This window comes from Centrocercus urophasianus, unplaced genomic scaffold (genome assembly GCF_019232065.1).
Source record: "Centrocercus urophasianus isolate 14NV4802_14NV808 unplaced genomic scaffold, USGS_Curo_1.0 seq_12, whole genome shotgun sequence".
NCBI classification, from domain to species: Eukaryota; Metazoa; Chordata; class Aves; order Galliformes; family Phasianidae; genus Centrocercus; species Centrocercus urophasianus.
The window spans coordinates 37,099,186-37,115,657 of NW_024884364.1; the positions used below are offsets into that span (position 1 = coordinate 37,099,186).

At 34.4% G+C, this 16,472-nt stretch overlaps 1 protein-coding gene across 1 annotated transcript in view; it reads left to right on the forward strand.

The window, feature by feature from the left end:
* The window catches only part of CFAP47 (cilia and flagella associated protein 47), a 259,426-nt gene that overhangs the window by 98,502 nt on the left and 144,452 nt on the right, over positions 1-16,472 (forward strand). Inside the window, 6 exon segments of the mRNA XM_042809679.1 lie at positions 1,274-1,433; positions 1,973-2,061; positions 5,398-5,484; positions 9,807-9,883; positions 12,024-12,169; positions 15,780-15,888. Coding sequence (XP_042665613.1) covers positions 1,274-1,433; positions 1,973-2,061; positions 5,398-5,484; positions 9,807-9,883; positions 12,024-12,169; positions 15,780-15,888 — 668 coding nt within the window.

The window sequence follows — 16,472 nt, forward strand, 5'->3', positions numbered from 1 at the left end:
ATTATCAGCTTGTATAATTTACAGAATTGCAGGATTTTTTTTTGTAGATTATTGACTTTCTATCATCTTTTTCATATTGTTTATTATTTAAAATTTTTTTGAACTATATAGAATATTTCTGACATTACAATGAAAGTTACACCGGTCAACAGACATTTGGCTGTGTATTTTGTGGTTTTCTACTAGGAACTTTAAAAATGTGCCTGTTTTTCTGTTTAGAAGAAACTCTCTATATTCTGATCTATTCTCTGATAGAAAGGCAGAATACTTTTATAACTCAGTGTTTTCTTGCTTTTAGAAATGCTAATCTTGGTATTATAGAGTGATTTTGAGTGCTTCAAAGTGTGAGCTTCAGCTACTGCTGTTGGTCTTGCTTAATCGCAGGACTAATGCAAATCATATTATTTTTACCCTTTTCCTATCAGAAACTTGATCCATTGTTTACATGAGATTATTTGGATTTTTTTTCCATCTCTTTGCTGTTCAACTGTACTTATTATTTTTAAAGTTCTTTTACTCAATTATTTCAGTCTTGGGGATTTTATTAAAAACTTCTAGATCTGCCTCACAGTATACACAGCAGGATGTCTAGCTGTTTAACATACAAAATTGTATTCAAATAGGGGAGCATAAAGTAAATCAGTTGTTGGCCTAGGGCAATTATATAATATGAGGAAACTTTTTCTGATTGTGTGTGGGAGGAAAAATAAAGTTACATACTGAAGGCGTAAAAAGCAGTAAGGACTTCTATTGTTTTTTTTTTTTTTTTTTTAATCTATATAGTTTTTATTAGAATGTTTAAAGTGCTTTTAGACTGGAGGTTGAACTACAGCGAAGTGTTTCTGAAGAAACAAGTGCCACCTTCCCTTTCAAAGACTCTAAAATATGCTCCTGAAGTGATATTTCAGAGTAATTCTTGAATTATAGTTTTATGCCTAATTATTCAAAGAATTATTACTGTTATTTGCCTAGGAGTCAAACAACTATAAATGTGGAATTCACAAGTCGTTTTCTGCATCCTGCTGAAGCAGTGTTGCTACTGATCTCAAAGAGAATGGGTGGAATAGGTGGTGCCACACTTACATTCTCCCTGAAATCTGAAGTCAAGCATATTGAACCTGCTGTAAGTCTCTGTGTAAAATCATTATTGTCACAAAAAATATTATTCCGATGTATGTTGTATCAGTCAAAAGTGACCTGAAGTAAGAATCAAAAGGTGAGTGACCATCAGCATTAACCTTTGATCTATTAATGCTCAAGTTTCCAATTTTAGCTTATGTATATGCAGAGAAATGCCTAGAGGAATATTTGAGATATGTAAGGGTGTAAATCTCACAGAGATCTCAAATGTTAAATTTTTTGCACAAATTGCTCTGAAAATAAATCTGGATCTCTTTCAGCATGTGAATGATTTTGGAAATTTTTTTGAAAAGGTGGTAATATGCTTCTTTATCCTAATGATTTTACTTGTCTGATGTAAACTTGTTTTAGATGTTGGCAAATTAATTTGAACTTTTTTTTGTTTTGATAGTCTTTAAATTTAAGATACTTCCTAGAAATAGAGCAGGGATAGTCATAGTTTCCAGCATTTGTTATCAAACGTTCTTTTAGCAGATCTGGATAAATCCTTTTCTGAAATAGATGGAGTTTATATGATTCTCCTTTCTTACATGACACTTTTTATACCATAGCAACAGATGCTGATGTTAGAAAGTATGGTTGGGGCAGGAATAAAGAAAGAGAATGTGAAAAGCTTGATCATGTTCATGTGCTGTCATTTTGAAGGTGGGGAAATTAAACATGTTTAAAAAGTAATAAGCTTTAACTGTACTGGCAGCAAAGTATTTAAATTGTGTAAATTGTATCGTCATCAGTGGTTAAATTCTTCTTAGTAATATTCTCCTGGTAGTATTTCCAATGTATGTGGTTTTGCAATTTTTTCACATTTATATAAATTTTTGTTCTCTTATAGGTTATATTAAAATGCAAATCTCCATGTTATGAGTTGAAGAAAGTTGTCCTAAATGTTACTAATCCCTTCAGAACTGATGGCATATTCAGGTAGACAGTGCTATAAAGACAAGTCTTTAATATTCATGCTGTTTTATCAACTGTTCCATATTTTTAATATTTTGTTTAAAAATGTAAAACCTTCAGGTTAAATTATAGGGATTTACATTACCAGAATTGTTACAAGTACTGTGAAGTGGAAACTATCATCATAAATAAAGAAGATGAATAAGCCTTAATTGTAATCCATCTCAGTATAAGCAATAAAGTTAGAGATTTAATCAAATGGAGTTCATGAACTTTGCTTGTATTTTTATGTTTGGCTGAGATCCAACAGAATTCTATAGGGAATCAAACTATATTAATTAATAGTTGGTTGTTTTCCCCCAATGTTCTTTATCCTGCTGTTTAAATTATTAAGCATGCAAAACAAAGAACATACTTTTGCCTTGAGGCTTGCATCTCTATCAGTTAATCTAATTTTTCATTTGCGTTCATCATAGATGTAACAAATGCAGAATTAAGGTTTTGTTTTTTTTTTTAATAAGAAAAGGAGTAGAATGCTGTGACTCTTTATAAATCTCTTTATGTGATCTGTATTTCGTCTTTAATCTTTAAACATCAGTTCTTATAATTCATTTATTTACAAGAACCATTTTCCATAACTTTCAAATTTATTTAATTGATCAATGTTCTCCATAGGCTGCAAATGAAATTTCTCTTCCATCCACAGTGTTGTTATGGTATAGACATCTGGACAGGATTGCTTTCATCGCTCCACTGGTGCTTCAATATTCCAGTGTGGCATAAGTCTCCTATGTGTTAATCATACAGAATCAGAATCATTAAGGTTGGAAAAGATCTCCAGATCATCCAGCCCAAGTGCCCCCTATCACCAATATTTCCCCACTAAACCATGTCCCTTAGTACAACATCTAAATGTTTCTTGAACATTTCCAGGAATAATAATTCAACTCCCTCCCAGGGCAGCCTTCTCCAGTGCTTGCCTACTCTTTCAAAGAAGAAAATTTTCCCAACATCTAATTTGAATCTCTCCTGGTGCAACTTGAGGACATTTCCTCTCATCCTATTGCTAGTTATACAGTAGAGGCTTATCCCCACATCAATACTACCTCCTTTCAGGTGATTGTAAATAGCAATAAGGTCTCCCCTGAGCCTTCCCATCTCCAAAGCGAACAATCTCAGTTCTCTCAGCTGCTCCTCATAAGACCTGTGCTACAGACCCTCTGCAGCTCTGTTGCCCTTCTCTGGACATGTTTCAGGGCCTCAATGTCTTTCTTGTAGTGAGGGACCCAAAACTGAACACTGTACTCAAGGTGCGGCCTCACCAGAGCTAAGAGCAGGGAGATGATCATTTCCTTACTCCCGCTGACAACACTTACACTAGCCAGGATGTCATTGACCTTCTTGGCCACCTGGGCAAACTGCTGGCTCATGTTCAGCTGAGTATCAACCATCAGTCCCAGATACATTTCTTCCACAAAGTCTTCCAGCTGCTCTTCCCCGAGCCTGTAGTGTTGCCTGGGGTTGTTGTGGCCAAAGTGCAGGACCAGGTTTGGTCTTGCTGAATTTAATCCCATTGGCCTGCACCCAGTGATCCAGGCTGTCCAGATCCCTCTGAAGGGTCTTCCTACCAGTAACCGGCTGAATTTAACTCCATTCTCCACCCACCTTTCATGAACCCATGCTGGCTGTGCCTGATCCCCTGGTTGTCCCACACGTGCTATGTGATCTCACTCAAGATGGTCTGCTCCATAACCTTTCCTGGCACTGAGTCAGGCTGACAGACCTGTAGTTCTCCAGATCCTCATTATGACGTTCTTGTAGATGGTAGTCGCGCTGGCAAGCCTCCGGTCCTCTGGACACTCCAGCAGGAATGATGATAGATGGTGGAAAGTAGCTTGGCAATCACCTTTTCCAGCTCCCTCTGCATCCTTGGGTGAAGCCCCATGAGCTTGTGACAGTTCAGTCTCTATTTCCAACTGAACTGTGGAGGTTTTATTCTGCTCTCCATCCCAGACATCCAGATCAGGGGGTAGAGTACCTTGAGGATAATTGATCTGACTTTTAAAGATAGATGTCAAGAAGGCATAGGAATTTCAGCCTTTTCCTTATTTTTAGTGGTCACATTCCCTGCTGCATTCATTAAAGGATGGAGATAGCCCTCCTCTTACTGTTAATATATTTGAAAAAATGTATTTTGTTCTCTTTTAGTCCAGCATCAAAGTTGAGCTCAAGATGGGTTTTTGCCTTTCTGATATTCTTCTTGCATACCCTAACAACTTCTTTGTACTCTCCCTGAGTTTCCCATCCCTTCTTGCACAGGAGATAGACTCTTTTTGTCCTGGAGTCTGAGGAAAAGTTCCCTGTTCCTCCATGCCGGTCATCTTCCCTGTTGACTCATCTTTCTGCTCAGAACTTATTTGTTTTGTTTGCCTTTTTTCTCAGTCACTGAGGTGGTTATTGAGACTGTCTGTAATCTGTTCTATGATTTGGATAGCTCTCAGAATAAATTAAAGTGATTAAATAATTTAATGTTATACGTATAATTCAACAACTACATGACAAGCACTTACAGTAATTATGAATTTGGGCTGCAGTTTAACCAGTAATCTACAATTAAATGTTTCTTTGAATAGTTTTTTCAGTGTTTAGAGACATCTACAGTTCCACAAGGGGTAGTATTGCTTATTTGCAAATAACACTAGGAAATATACTTGTGATATCAAGAAAGTAGCTCTTCTACCAAAAAGAGGGCTAAAAATCTTAAAACTACACGTATGATGTAGTATTATCTAAGAAAAGTGCAAATTAAAATATGAGCCTCTTTGATTTTGTGTCAAATATATAGCAAATATCAGATATTTCCAAAAGCTGTGAATTATGTAACATAAATTATATTTTAGAATATTATTTCCAACTTAAAATATCAGTATTGCTTGTGTTGAAATGCACATTATTTTTGTTTTTAATGTTTTATTTTAAACAGCTTTTTTGAAAGAAAGTTGGTTTCCTTGTCATAAAATGACATGTCCTGCAAAACGTTCCTATGATAACAGATCAATCTGTAGTATTGATTAAGTAGCAGTTTAAAATAATTTTCAGTAATCTGGAATACGTGTCTCAGGATTTACATGCTTACAAAACCTTCAAAATTTTCATTATTAAATTGTGCAAATTATTTTAAGTTATTAAATCGAGAAGAATTTACCAAACTACTAAATATTTTTTAGTAGTATTTTGGAAGTACTACAAGCTGAAAACAGTAGGCTTCTTTATTCTAATTTTTAAATGCTTGATAAATTATATTTTGTTCCTCATCTTGCTAGTAAAAAGGAGTATTTACGTGTACTTGCCATGTTCCAGGGTCATTTTCCTGGAATCCACAAGTTACTTAAGTCAGCCGGAACAAGTACATCAAGCCAGGCAATTAAAACAGGAGCAAACGTTCAGGTAAGTTTTGAATGGCAATTGCGAATTATAATGTAGGACAAGGAGTAACGGCCTAAAACTTGAACATAGGAAGTTCCATACTAACATGAGGAAGAACTTCCTTACGGTAGGAGTGGTGGAGCACTGGAACAGATTGCCCAGAGAGCTTGTGGAGTCTCCTTCTATAGAGATATTGAAGACCCTCCTAGATTCCTCCTTGTGCGATCTACTGTGGGGTACCTGCTTTAGCAGAGTGGTTGGCTTCAATGATCTCTTGAGGATCCTTCCAACCCCTGTGATTCTGTAATTCTGTAATATATGGAGTTGTACAGTTTTATTAGTATTACATATGTATGTATATTTGTGTGCATAGCAGTTGTAAAGAATTGTAGGCAAGGACATGGAAACCATAGTAGAAAGAAGCAATATTTTTAAAATAATTTTGAGATAATTTACTGAAACAGTTGAGAAAGAAAAATATGCTATAAAAGGTAAACATGAATGTGATATCCTTTCTAGAAAAAGTATCGTTAAAAAAATATCATTTGTAGAAAAAGCAGAATTAAAAGGTGAAATATTGATGCTGGGTGTGGACAACCACGATAACTTAGGTGGCTGATATATTAAAAATGTCAGTAAGATTGACCAGCTTCATGTCACTAGAACCTTAGAAGAAGGAATAGTTCTGAATCCTGGAATGAAGTCTATAGATTTATTTGAAGGTACAACTGCCTATTATATATGGGCAGTCCAGGGAATTCAGACTGTGCTGAAGTGTAAAATATTGCAGGTTCTGTAGGCCTCTGGAGCTGCACATGAGAATGAGAGGATGTTAATACAGAATTATTGAAATAAATTAATATAATTTTGTGTCTAGACATTTTCCTTAAACAGACCAAGGGCAGATTTTCTAGCATAGGGAATCTGTAAGGTGAAGGAGAGTTCAAAATAAGTGTGATAAATGTAATAAAATCACAAAAACTGAAAAGCAGAAAGTAACAGAGAGACAAGGAGATATATATCATAAAGATGGAACAATGTTTAAATAGATTTATAGTCCAAAAGAATTTCTGTCTTCACTATCTCTAATTGTTAGACTGTGAGATAAGTATCAAGAAGTTCAGATGAACAGCAGGAAATCTTTAGGAGCATTGAAGAAGAGAGATGTAGATCAGAATCATTCACAGTCAAGGTAAAAGGAGAAAGAGGCAATCCAAAGAAGGTTTGGCACTCTTTTCATAACACTCTCTGGAAATGTCCTAGCGTAGATCACAAATATCTAATACAATTTTTGGAACCTGCCAGACATTACAAATTGCACTGTTTTAATAACTGTCAGCTTAATAACTGTTTTTCAGCCACAGGCTGAAAGTTTTAATTCTAAGTTATTTAAAATAAAATCATAACCATAGCTTGTGTCTGAGCCAAGGTATAATTCGTGGTTGCAGTCAAAACCTCTTTTTCCACCTTTAGCTGAACGATCTTTGTGAGAAGGGTGGTGGTTTTTCTTTTATCCAATTGACTTTTTTTTTCTTTTATGTATATTGTGATAAATGCCACTAGATTTTTTCAAATTACACATTTTTCTGTACTTTTTGAAGCCCTCGACACCTCAGTAGTTGTCCTTGGCCCACATCTGTGTCCCAGTATGGTCTTCTCCCCATGGGAGAAGAACCAGTTGAAGAGATACTTGCTACATGGCCCAGGAATTCAAATACAAAACGATGCTGAACTAAAACTACGTGCTTAGTCCCACAGTTAGATCAAGGATCCTTTGCCGTCGTGTCTAAACAGCATATAGTTTTGGAGCTCATCTTCTTCAACATATTTCATACAGTAGAATTGAATGTTAACGTGAGTAAAATGATTAGTGTGTAAGGCCTGCTAGGACATTACTGTGGGCTTAAAACCATAGCAAAATGTCTATGTAGACTAATTTTATAGCAGCTTAAGCTGTTCTTTCCAACCTTATTTCTCAGTGTATTTAAAGGGAACATATTGAGCAAAACTGAGTACAGGCTTCTTAAACAATTATATTCTTTTAATCTTTAGTATTGCAAGAATTATGTATTTTATTTTAGTGGGATGAGACATAATGTGTATCTGCCAAAAACTGTTTTCTTTCTTTTCCCATTCATTAATCTTCAAATACTTTATTTTAGTGAGAATAAACTTACAGAGACAGACCTTCAAACCAGTAAAACAAGTTTCTCAGTCATTCAACTCCAAAAATGGGATTTATGCAGACCCCAGTGAAGACTTGTTGTATTACATATGGTCTTAATGTATAATGTCATCATTACATTATTATATTTGTTGTCAGTTTTCATATAGCTTTTAAACAGTTCATGGTTTCTGTAATGATTTTTTTGCTCTAGTCTCTGTCTTTACAATCACACCTTGGCATTCTGATTCAAAGATAAAGTACTGAAATAGGAAATTTGTATGTATGTGAAATGAAATAAATAATTATTTGTTAGTATAGAATATATATTATGTTGAACCCACATACTTCAGAGATCATTTTTCCTTCTGAAAAATAATTAAAAAAAAAAAGTATAGATGTTAAACTGAATCTCCAGGGTATCATATTCTGAGAATTTTACAAATCAATTTATTTAAGGTTGTGATTTTTTTTTTTAAGCACAGCAATATTAACACTGTAAGAGGGACCAGTAGCTGGCAAATCTTGTACATTATAATTGTTTACTGTAAGCTGGCTCATCAAATTTTACTGCTAGAGGAGAATTACTTTTATGTGTAGATAATACTAAACCCAAGTCTAGAGCTGAAAAATTTACTTGCAGTATTTTTTTTTTAAGATACATTACAGTATTTTTTTCATCATCTGTGGGCTCTTGCCTGTACTTACTTTAAATTAAACAAAACTGTTCTTCCATAAATGTAACAGCAGAACTCCTGTCAACAGTGGTACAAATTATTTGTGAAGAAGGACAAAAAAAATATAAAGTAATATCAAGGAAATAAGATACTAGTAACATAAAAAAAATAAGAAAGTAAGAAGCACAGTTTGATTTGGAGGGATTAGGAATAAGCAAAGACTGTTGTAAATTTTTTTTTCAGGCATATCTGTTCTTTTCAAGTTCACTTGAAAAACAATAACATCATAAACAGAGTAGGATGCTTAGGTTAAAATTTATCTTCTTCATTCCTTTTCCTCCTTTTTCAGAAAAAACTTTGATTATATTAGGTTTGCATGTGAGTGATTAATTGCACTATCACTGTATGTGGACCATTTCTGTAGTCTTAATGTAGAAGTGGTTGGGGGAAACAAGCTTAGCTGTTTCCAGGCTTTCTCACTCTACTTCTTCAGGGCCATAGCCTTGTGGAAAAGAACTTTGCAAGTGAACTAAATTAACTGAAGCAAGAAGGTAACGATTTATATCTCCCTAATTTTGCCAAGAAATATGCAAATGTTCAACTGTCTATGTTGCATTTTTTTCTTAAATGATTGTGCCCCGTTTCCTCTAAGAGAAAATAATAGCTTGTAAGTTTTAAATAGTTTGTGTGCTACTGATTCAGTCTGGGAACTGCTGTGAGATCATTTAAGTATCTTTGAGACTATACCAAAATTTGGTGTTTTGGAACAGTATAGTACATCATGAAGAGCAGAGATATTTATTTAAAATATTTATTTTAGAAAATTGCATTTAGTGATTAACTTGTGATTAACTCTCATTTTTCCTGTTAAGGTATAGTAGGATGAAGCCATGCTGTTTTGTGCTCTGAATAGAAATTGTAGTATATCTTTTAAATCTACCAGTATGTAACATTAAATAAATAGGATTTTTAGATGTATTTCTAGAATAGCTTTTAAGGGGAACACTGAAAAACTGATATGAAATCAACTGAGTTATCAGTGAAATGCAAGGCCTTGGCATTTTGCATTCCAAGACCTTTGGATGTACAAGGTAATAATTATCTATTGTCATAGGATACTGAAATGATAAAGAGAAAAACTGTGTGGAAGATTATTGGACGGCAGTGCTTTTGACTAATACATATATCTATATTAAAATATATATATAATGTATATGTATATTTTGACATGGAGTTTGGTTTATATGAATACTGCAGAGATATTACACAAGTTAACTGAGGAATCTTTTTCTACTTTCATTATAAATATGACTCCCAATGTATGTCAAAGAAATTAAATAACCATTATTGATAAATATCTGGTTCCAAATTTTTTGGTTTTTTTTTCCATTGAAAACGTTTGAATTTCCTGTATTTATGTCTACAAAAAGGAAAAAAGCTGTCCATTAACAGAAATACTAATGTCCAGTTTTGGTCTATTGCTTTCCTTTGTTTCCTTTTAGTTCTGAAAATAATGTGTTAAACTGTAAAAACAGGACACTGCTTGAAGAGCCAAATGAAGCCAAATACTTTAATTGCTGTAAGTATCTCTGTATCACTATAACCTCTTACCTTACTACAGTAGCAATTAAAGCATCTGATTCTGAAATCTTAAAATACACTTGGTAATTATTATTTAGTAGAATGTACTATTTGTTGAATTGATTGAATTTATTTCTAAAGCTGCACTATAGACCTAGTGACTTTAACATAAATAAATTTAAAAGTGCTTATTCTTTTAAGAGCTGCATGGGAGTTTGCTGTGGAGCTTCTTCAGCTTACCTGGTTTATCTTTGAAAGTATTCATAGACAGTACAAATCTTGCTTTTATTTTCCTGTGAAACAGAAAATGAAAAAGTTCTGTAAAAACGTATGAATCTGAAGCTGTCAAAAGTGCTCTTGAGCAAAATTTGACCTCAGAAAATGAATTCTGTCCTCTTGGAAAATATTGTTTTGTTTTCATGAAACTATATGAAGAACAGATTTGTAATCTAATTTGAATCACCTTCCCTTCTATTTATATTCATTTCTCATATTGTATTCTGAGATATGATTAACAGCTATTACAGCATTCATAAAAATTCATAAAAATGTATTTACTTTAACTAATGAGGTAGTTTACAACTATTGTAGTAATTTAAGAATAGCTTTCAAAGCAAGCTTAGCTTCAGATCGTTGCTGCAGAGTCATTTATTATAGTGTTTTAGTGTTGTAGGAACCTAAATTTATGCTTTTATTTCTTGTAGAAGTGTAATTCTGCTTTGAGAATAATTTTTCATTCTTCTCTCTGTAACACGGCAAAACCTAAATAAGAGTGTTCTCTGTGTTTTACATCCTGAACTGAGGAAACATTGCTGTTAAGGGCAAGTGAAGTCCTAAGTGCAAAGCAGGCCTCAAGAAATACATTTTTGTTTTTTTTGGAGCAGCCGCAATAAAAGGCTGCTTTTATTAAATCTGAATTATGTACTGAATGTGCCTTCTTTGGTAACTGTTTAATTTTTGACAATCCAGGGAGCAGGTAAGGAAGGAGGGCTCTCACAAGATTCACTGTTCCACAGTCTGAAATACTTTGGACGAGGAACATTTGAACAGGAGACTAAGCAGGAAACCAAAAAAAAAAAAAAAAGAAAAAAAAAGAATTACCCTTTTGGATGGAAGGGTAAAAATTGACCTTTATGTTTATTTGTGCTTGTTATTGTTTATATTAGCTTTGGAAACAGCAGATTCATGTGCAACTTAGCTGTTGGTTGAATTGTGTATGTTGGGAAATTCCTTTTGTTTGGAAGCTATTCTTTCAATTTGAATGATGGGGAGAAGAAGTATTTGGAGGTGGGAGGTGTGGATGATTACTTTTCTTTAATGAAGCTCTTGGTGTTTGGGAAGGGAGGTAGTGAATCATTTATATTTGATTAGCCAGAGTGTGAAGTAAGGTTCTTATTTAGCCCTGCTTGAGCATGCTGGGTTGGACCAGGTGAACTGCAGGGGACCCTTCCAGCCTCATGCATTCTATAGTTCTGTGATCTGTGTTCATTTCAGTTACCTGCACTTCTGCTTTCCAGTCTGTTGACCTTTCTAGAATGTTAGACAGCCAAGGCTGAACACAAGTCAAATTCTAAACTGTTGTACATTACCCAAATTTGTTTAGTACAGGAAAAGCACTCACTGAGAAAGTTGTCTGAATCTGCCACATTCACCTGTAAGATTCTTAGTGTCTTAGGAAGAATGTTATTTGTCAACACAAGGTTTAGTTTAAAGCAGTAATAATAAACTTAGTTATTATTAATTCTGGAGAATTTCATATTATAACAACATGTTTCTGCTGCTGAGGTCAAGGCAGTTCATTTAAATAGTATTAAACTAGAGTATTAAAGAGGAGTTATTTAGTTATAGGCTGTACATCTTTGAAGAGTTTTTACCGATAGTGAGAACAGTCTGTTTTCTTTGATTTTGTGTCAGTACACGCAATAATCATAGAATCATAGAATCACCAAGATTGGAAAAGACCCACAAGATCACCCAGTCGATTAGTGTGCAGTATTGCAGGAGGTTTACATACGCGTAACATTGGAGTGCCTTTAACACCAACTGTTACAGCAGGCTGTACACAGTATCCTAGGCAGATGCAATATATTATGTCTCATTCTGTTCTATTTGAGCAACCACTAAAACTTTTTTAACAGCTGTCCAGTCCAGCCTCCTGCCTGAGTTCTTCAGTCCCCAGGAAAAGCTGTTTTTGGCAGGGAGAAGTTCTGCAGCCCTAGAGATTCTCTTTCTTCCATTTAATCTGGAAAAACGTTACTGCACTGTCATTCTGGTTAATGAAATGGTAAGAATGGAAACTAAGTTCTTTAAGTGGTTTTCACATGATATTCTAGTCAATTAAGATCATTTCTGTAAAGCTTTTAGATGTTTGAGGTGATCTATGCCCAGACTTGAAGTGAAAATATTTTCATTTTCTGTTTTTTTGTTTGTTTGCTTATTTGCTTTTGGTTGAAGTACAATATTCATTTAATTCTTTCAGGCAAATGTTGCTTAAGAAGATCAGAAGGTTGCAAGTTTTAGCAAAGAAATTTAAACCAAAATTTACCACTCTTTTATATCCAGAAAAGAAATTAAAAGCATTCGCCTGTTGTACATGAATACTGACCCTTTTTCTTGATTCATGCAATCTAAGATTTCCTTTGTTTTTAAATGAAATTGATTTCATCAAGTTACCAAGACCTATTTTTGATCAACTTTCAGAGTTTAAAATTTGCAATACAGCCTTTTCGATGTTCCTGTAATCCTATATCTCAGTGGCAACAACCTTCTTATTTTTCTCTTCTTACCTCTTTAACCTCTTTGCTGTGTTTTGCCATCAGCTATCAATGTTTTTTCAACATCCTGTTGTTTGTCTAATCCTACTTTATGTGTGGTTGATCTCAAGGCTTGCATTCTGTTTCTTACATCCGTAATATAAACTCTGTGTTTCAGGTTTTGCTCTGTGCCATTATATGTATCTGCTATTCTGTGTTTCATTTCTTTATTATTTTTTTTTTCTTTATTTGTAAGAATACATCCAGAACTACATGACTTATTCTTTTTCTCCTTAGAGAAGCTTAGGAAGCTAAGCAGGTTCTTAGCTTCCATGCTTTTCCTCAATACAGAGCAAGAGATTACTTGTAATCTCTTGATGTTTCTTTGTAGTGTTTAACTAGGTTATAGCACCTGGCCATTTTTATTTTTTTCCTTATTTTTAAAGAAAATAAGACCAATACAATGATGTTCAAATGTGTTTATCTGACCCTATTTGATATTTGAAACCACTGGCAATTTTTATTATTTTTTATTTATTTATTTTTATTTTTTTTTAAGAAAGAAAGCCATGATTGGAAGCTTTAAAGAACATGTAGTTGAGTTGTGGTTTAACTCCAGTAGGCCAACAAATTGGTCAGGCACGACCTTCCCTTGGTAAAGCCATGCTGGCTGTCTCGGATCACTTGCTCATCCCTCATGTGCCTTAGCATGTCTTCTAGGAGGATCTGTTCCACAGTTATTTCAGGCACTGAACTGATGCTCACTGGCCTGTAGTTTCCTGGGTCCTCTTTTCTCCCTTTTTTGTAAATGCGAGTGACGTTTCCTTTTTTCCAGTCCCTGGAGACTTTGTCCAACAACCACATATTTTCAAATATGAGGGAGAGTGGCTCAGCAACCACATCAGCCTGCTCCTTTAGGACCCTGGGGTGTATGTCATCTGGCCCCATGGACTTGTGTACATTCAGTCACATGAGGCAGTCTCGGACTTGCTCTGCATTTACAGCAGGGTGGATTTACTCCCCCATTTCTCACCTTGAGGCTCAGAACTGCAAGCTTCAGGGACATGAGAAATATGAAAATCCTGTCTATCAGTGAAGAGGAAAAAACTCATTTAGTACTTCAGCCTTCTTCTCCATATCTCTTGTATCTAATTCTCCTTTCTCATTTACCAAAGGAGGTACTCTTTCTTTGACATGCCTCTTCTGACCAATATAACTATAGAATCCCTTCTTGTTGTTTTTAACATCCTTCATCAAATTCAGCTCCATCCATGCCTTGACTTTCTTAATCCCCTCTCAGCAAGTCCGGACAGCATCCCTGTATTCTCCCCAGGTGACACACCCTTGTTTCCACAGCTGGTACAATCCCTTCTTTTCCCTCAGTTTGACCAGCAGCTCCTTGCCAAGCCATGCTGGTTTCCTGCCTCTCCTGCCTACTTTCTTATTCTGAGGGACAGAGAGCTCTCAGAAGGGCATTCTTAAAGAGTAGCCAGCTTCCTTCCAGTCCCTTGTCTCTAAGGACAACTTCCCAGGAGATCTCAATCAGCAATTCCTTAAACAACCTGAAGTTTACTCTCCCTGAATTCAGGGTCCTGACCTCAGTCTTTGCCAAGCCCCTGTTCCTCAAGATCACAAACAGCAAACAGGATTTACATGTTATGTAGACCAAAAAGCAATATATTTTCAAAGCAGGGAGAGAAATGGGGAAATTTGTTCATATATATAAGCATATTGTTGTCAGCAATGACAAGAAAACTAATTGGTAGTAGAACTGGCAACGTAGCAACCAGTACCTTCATGAAATTAAATGTACATGCTGTGATATATGTTAATAGTCCTTATGGAGTCAAAATGCTGTATCAAATAGGAATAATTTCTCTTTAAATTGGCTCCCAGGAGTGGCTATTAGTTTATATGTGGGAAACCAATTTTGCTGTAGGATTCTTTAATCCCTGTTAAGGAAGATTTCTCTGAACTCTTGAATCAAGAAAGGAGAGAAAGTGCCATGAAAATTGAATAGGTTTCCTTCTGCTGGGTCAGAAACATAACTGCAATGTTGCCAGCCTTAGTGTAAATATTTGATGAAGCCTGGAATAAAATAAAAAACAGACTCATCTTCTTTTATTGACCAGTATTAGAGAGAAAAAATTGCATAGTTTAGCAGATGAACAAAATGATATAAAGATTTTTTGCCCTCGTATCTGGAATGCAGAATAAATGACTGATATGCATTTTTAAGGCAGGATTTTATGGAATGTTTTTTTACGAGAAAGATAAGAGATGACCTTCTGTGGCAAGTTATATGTTTTGTTGCAGCACCATTTGGTCCCTTGCATTGCAATCAATCAGTTAAATGATCCAAAAAAAAATTAAAAAAAATAAAAAAAAATTGCAGTAATTTAAAAATGCAGAAGTTAATAAAGCAATAATATTATATGTACTAAATCTCCTAGTAAGTATATAAGTACCTAACTTAGGTATTTTTAGTTTTGGGATGTCCTCTTTGTAACTTCAAACTATACTTTAATGAATTTTCTTATTTTTTTAGTAATACTTTTTTTTCTATTTCAATTCACCCTTTTTAATTTTTTTTTAATTTCTTCAATGACTGAAAGTGTTATTTCTCTGATCATTAATTTATACTTCATGACAAGTTACTGTCTTTCTTTTTTTTCTAGGCCATGTTTATGTTTGCTTTGAAGTTCCTATAAGGCTTTAATTATTTTTGATGAATTAAGTAAGATTTGTTAACTTATTTTCTTCTTAGTGGATAATTTGTACCTGATGCTAGCCTGCTTTGAATTCCGCTCTTGTTTGCTTTCTTGAAAAGTGTTACTGGCTCAAAATTACAATTCTTAACAGTGGAAAGCAATCAAGGCAACTGGTATACGTGTTTAAATATATCTGGCTATAGCACATAATAAGAATTTACCATTCTATATATGGTTCAAAGTATTCTCATTCAGTTAAAATATATTGAAAAGGATTCATCTCATTGAAATTTTTTCATTTTTCAGATACATTAAAGAAACATGATTATCATACTAGGGTTTGAAACAGTAATTTGCTTTTATTTGAACATAGTTCTAAAATGATGGTTCTTCCAGAATTGCAAATTGATTATGTGTTTCTGTGTTTCAGATTGGAGAATTTGTATATCTTGTAGAAGGAGCAGGTGACATACCTTTGCCTTCAGAACTGCTTCCAATGGATAGTCCAAATGTTTTGCATGTTAGCAGTACATTAGAAGGTAAAGTAAATGGATGGTGGGAGAGAAACATAGAGCAAATCAATCTACTTCACAAATATTCTTTAGTTCCCAGTGATTTTTGCTAACATTCATTAATTATATCTGATATAAGCAGTTGTTTGTAGTACAGCGTAACTATGAGATGTTTATTTTAGTGTAGTCCAGTACATTCCCTTCAGTGCAGAAGTTAGCTAGTTTTTAGCTATTGTATTCAACTTCTGTGTAAAGTTGTTTTCAATATAGTTTATATGAATATCTTCTCATAATTTCTCTTGTTTTCTACTTCAGAATGTAGGTTGTAGTCAGATATACCAGGGCAAGTCATCTTTGACTAGTCTTCCTAGTTTTATAATGTTTTGTATACAGTATTGTGATTTTACAGATATAGTTTTGTCCTCAAGCAGTGATAAATTGCTGTCATTCCTATTTCAGAAAGGCGTGGCAGTTATTTGAAATATATCTACTTTATGTTCTGACACTAAAGAATGTGATACACATTAGGAAGTTACTTTACTGTTCTTCCCGTTGCTTGTTAAGAAATGTTGAAATGTCTGACAGTAACTAACCTGGAAATGATCATTACG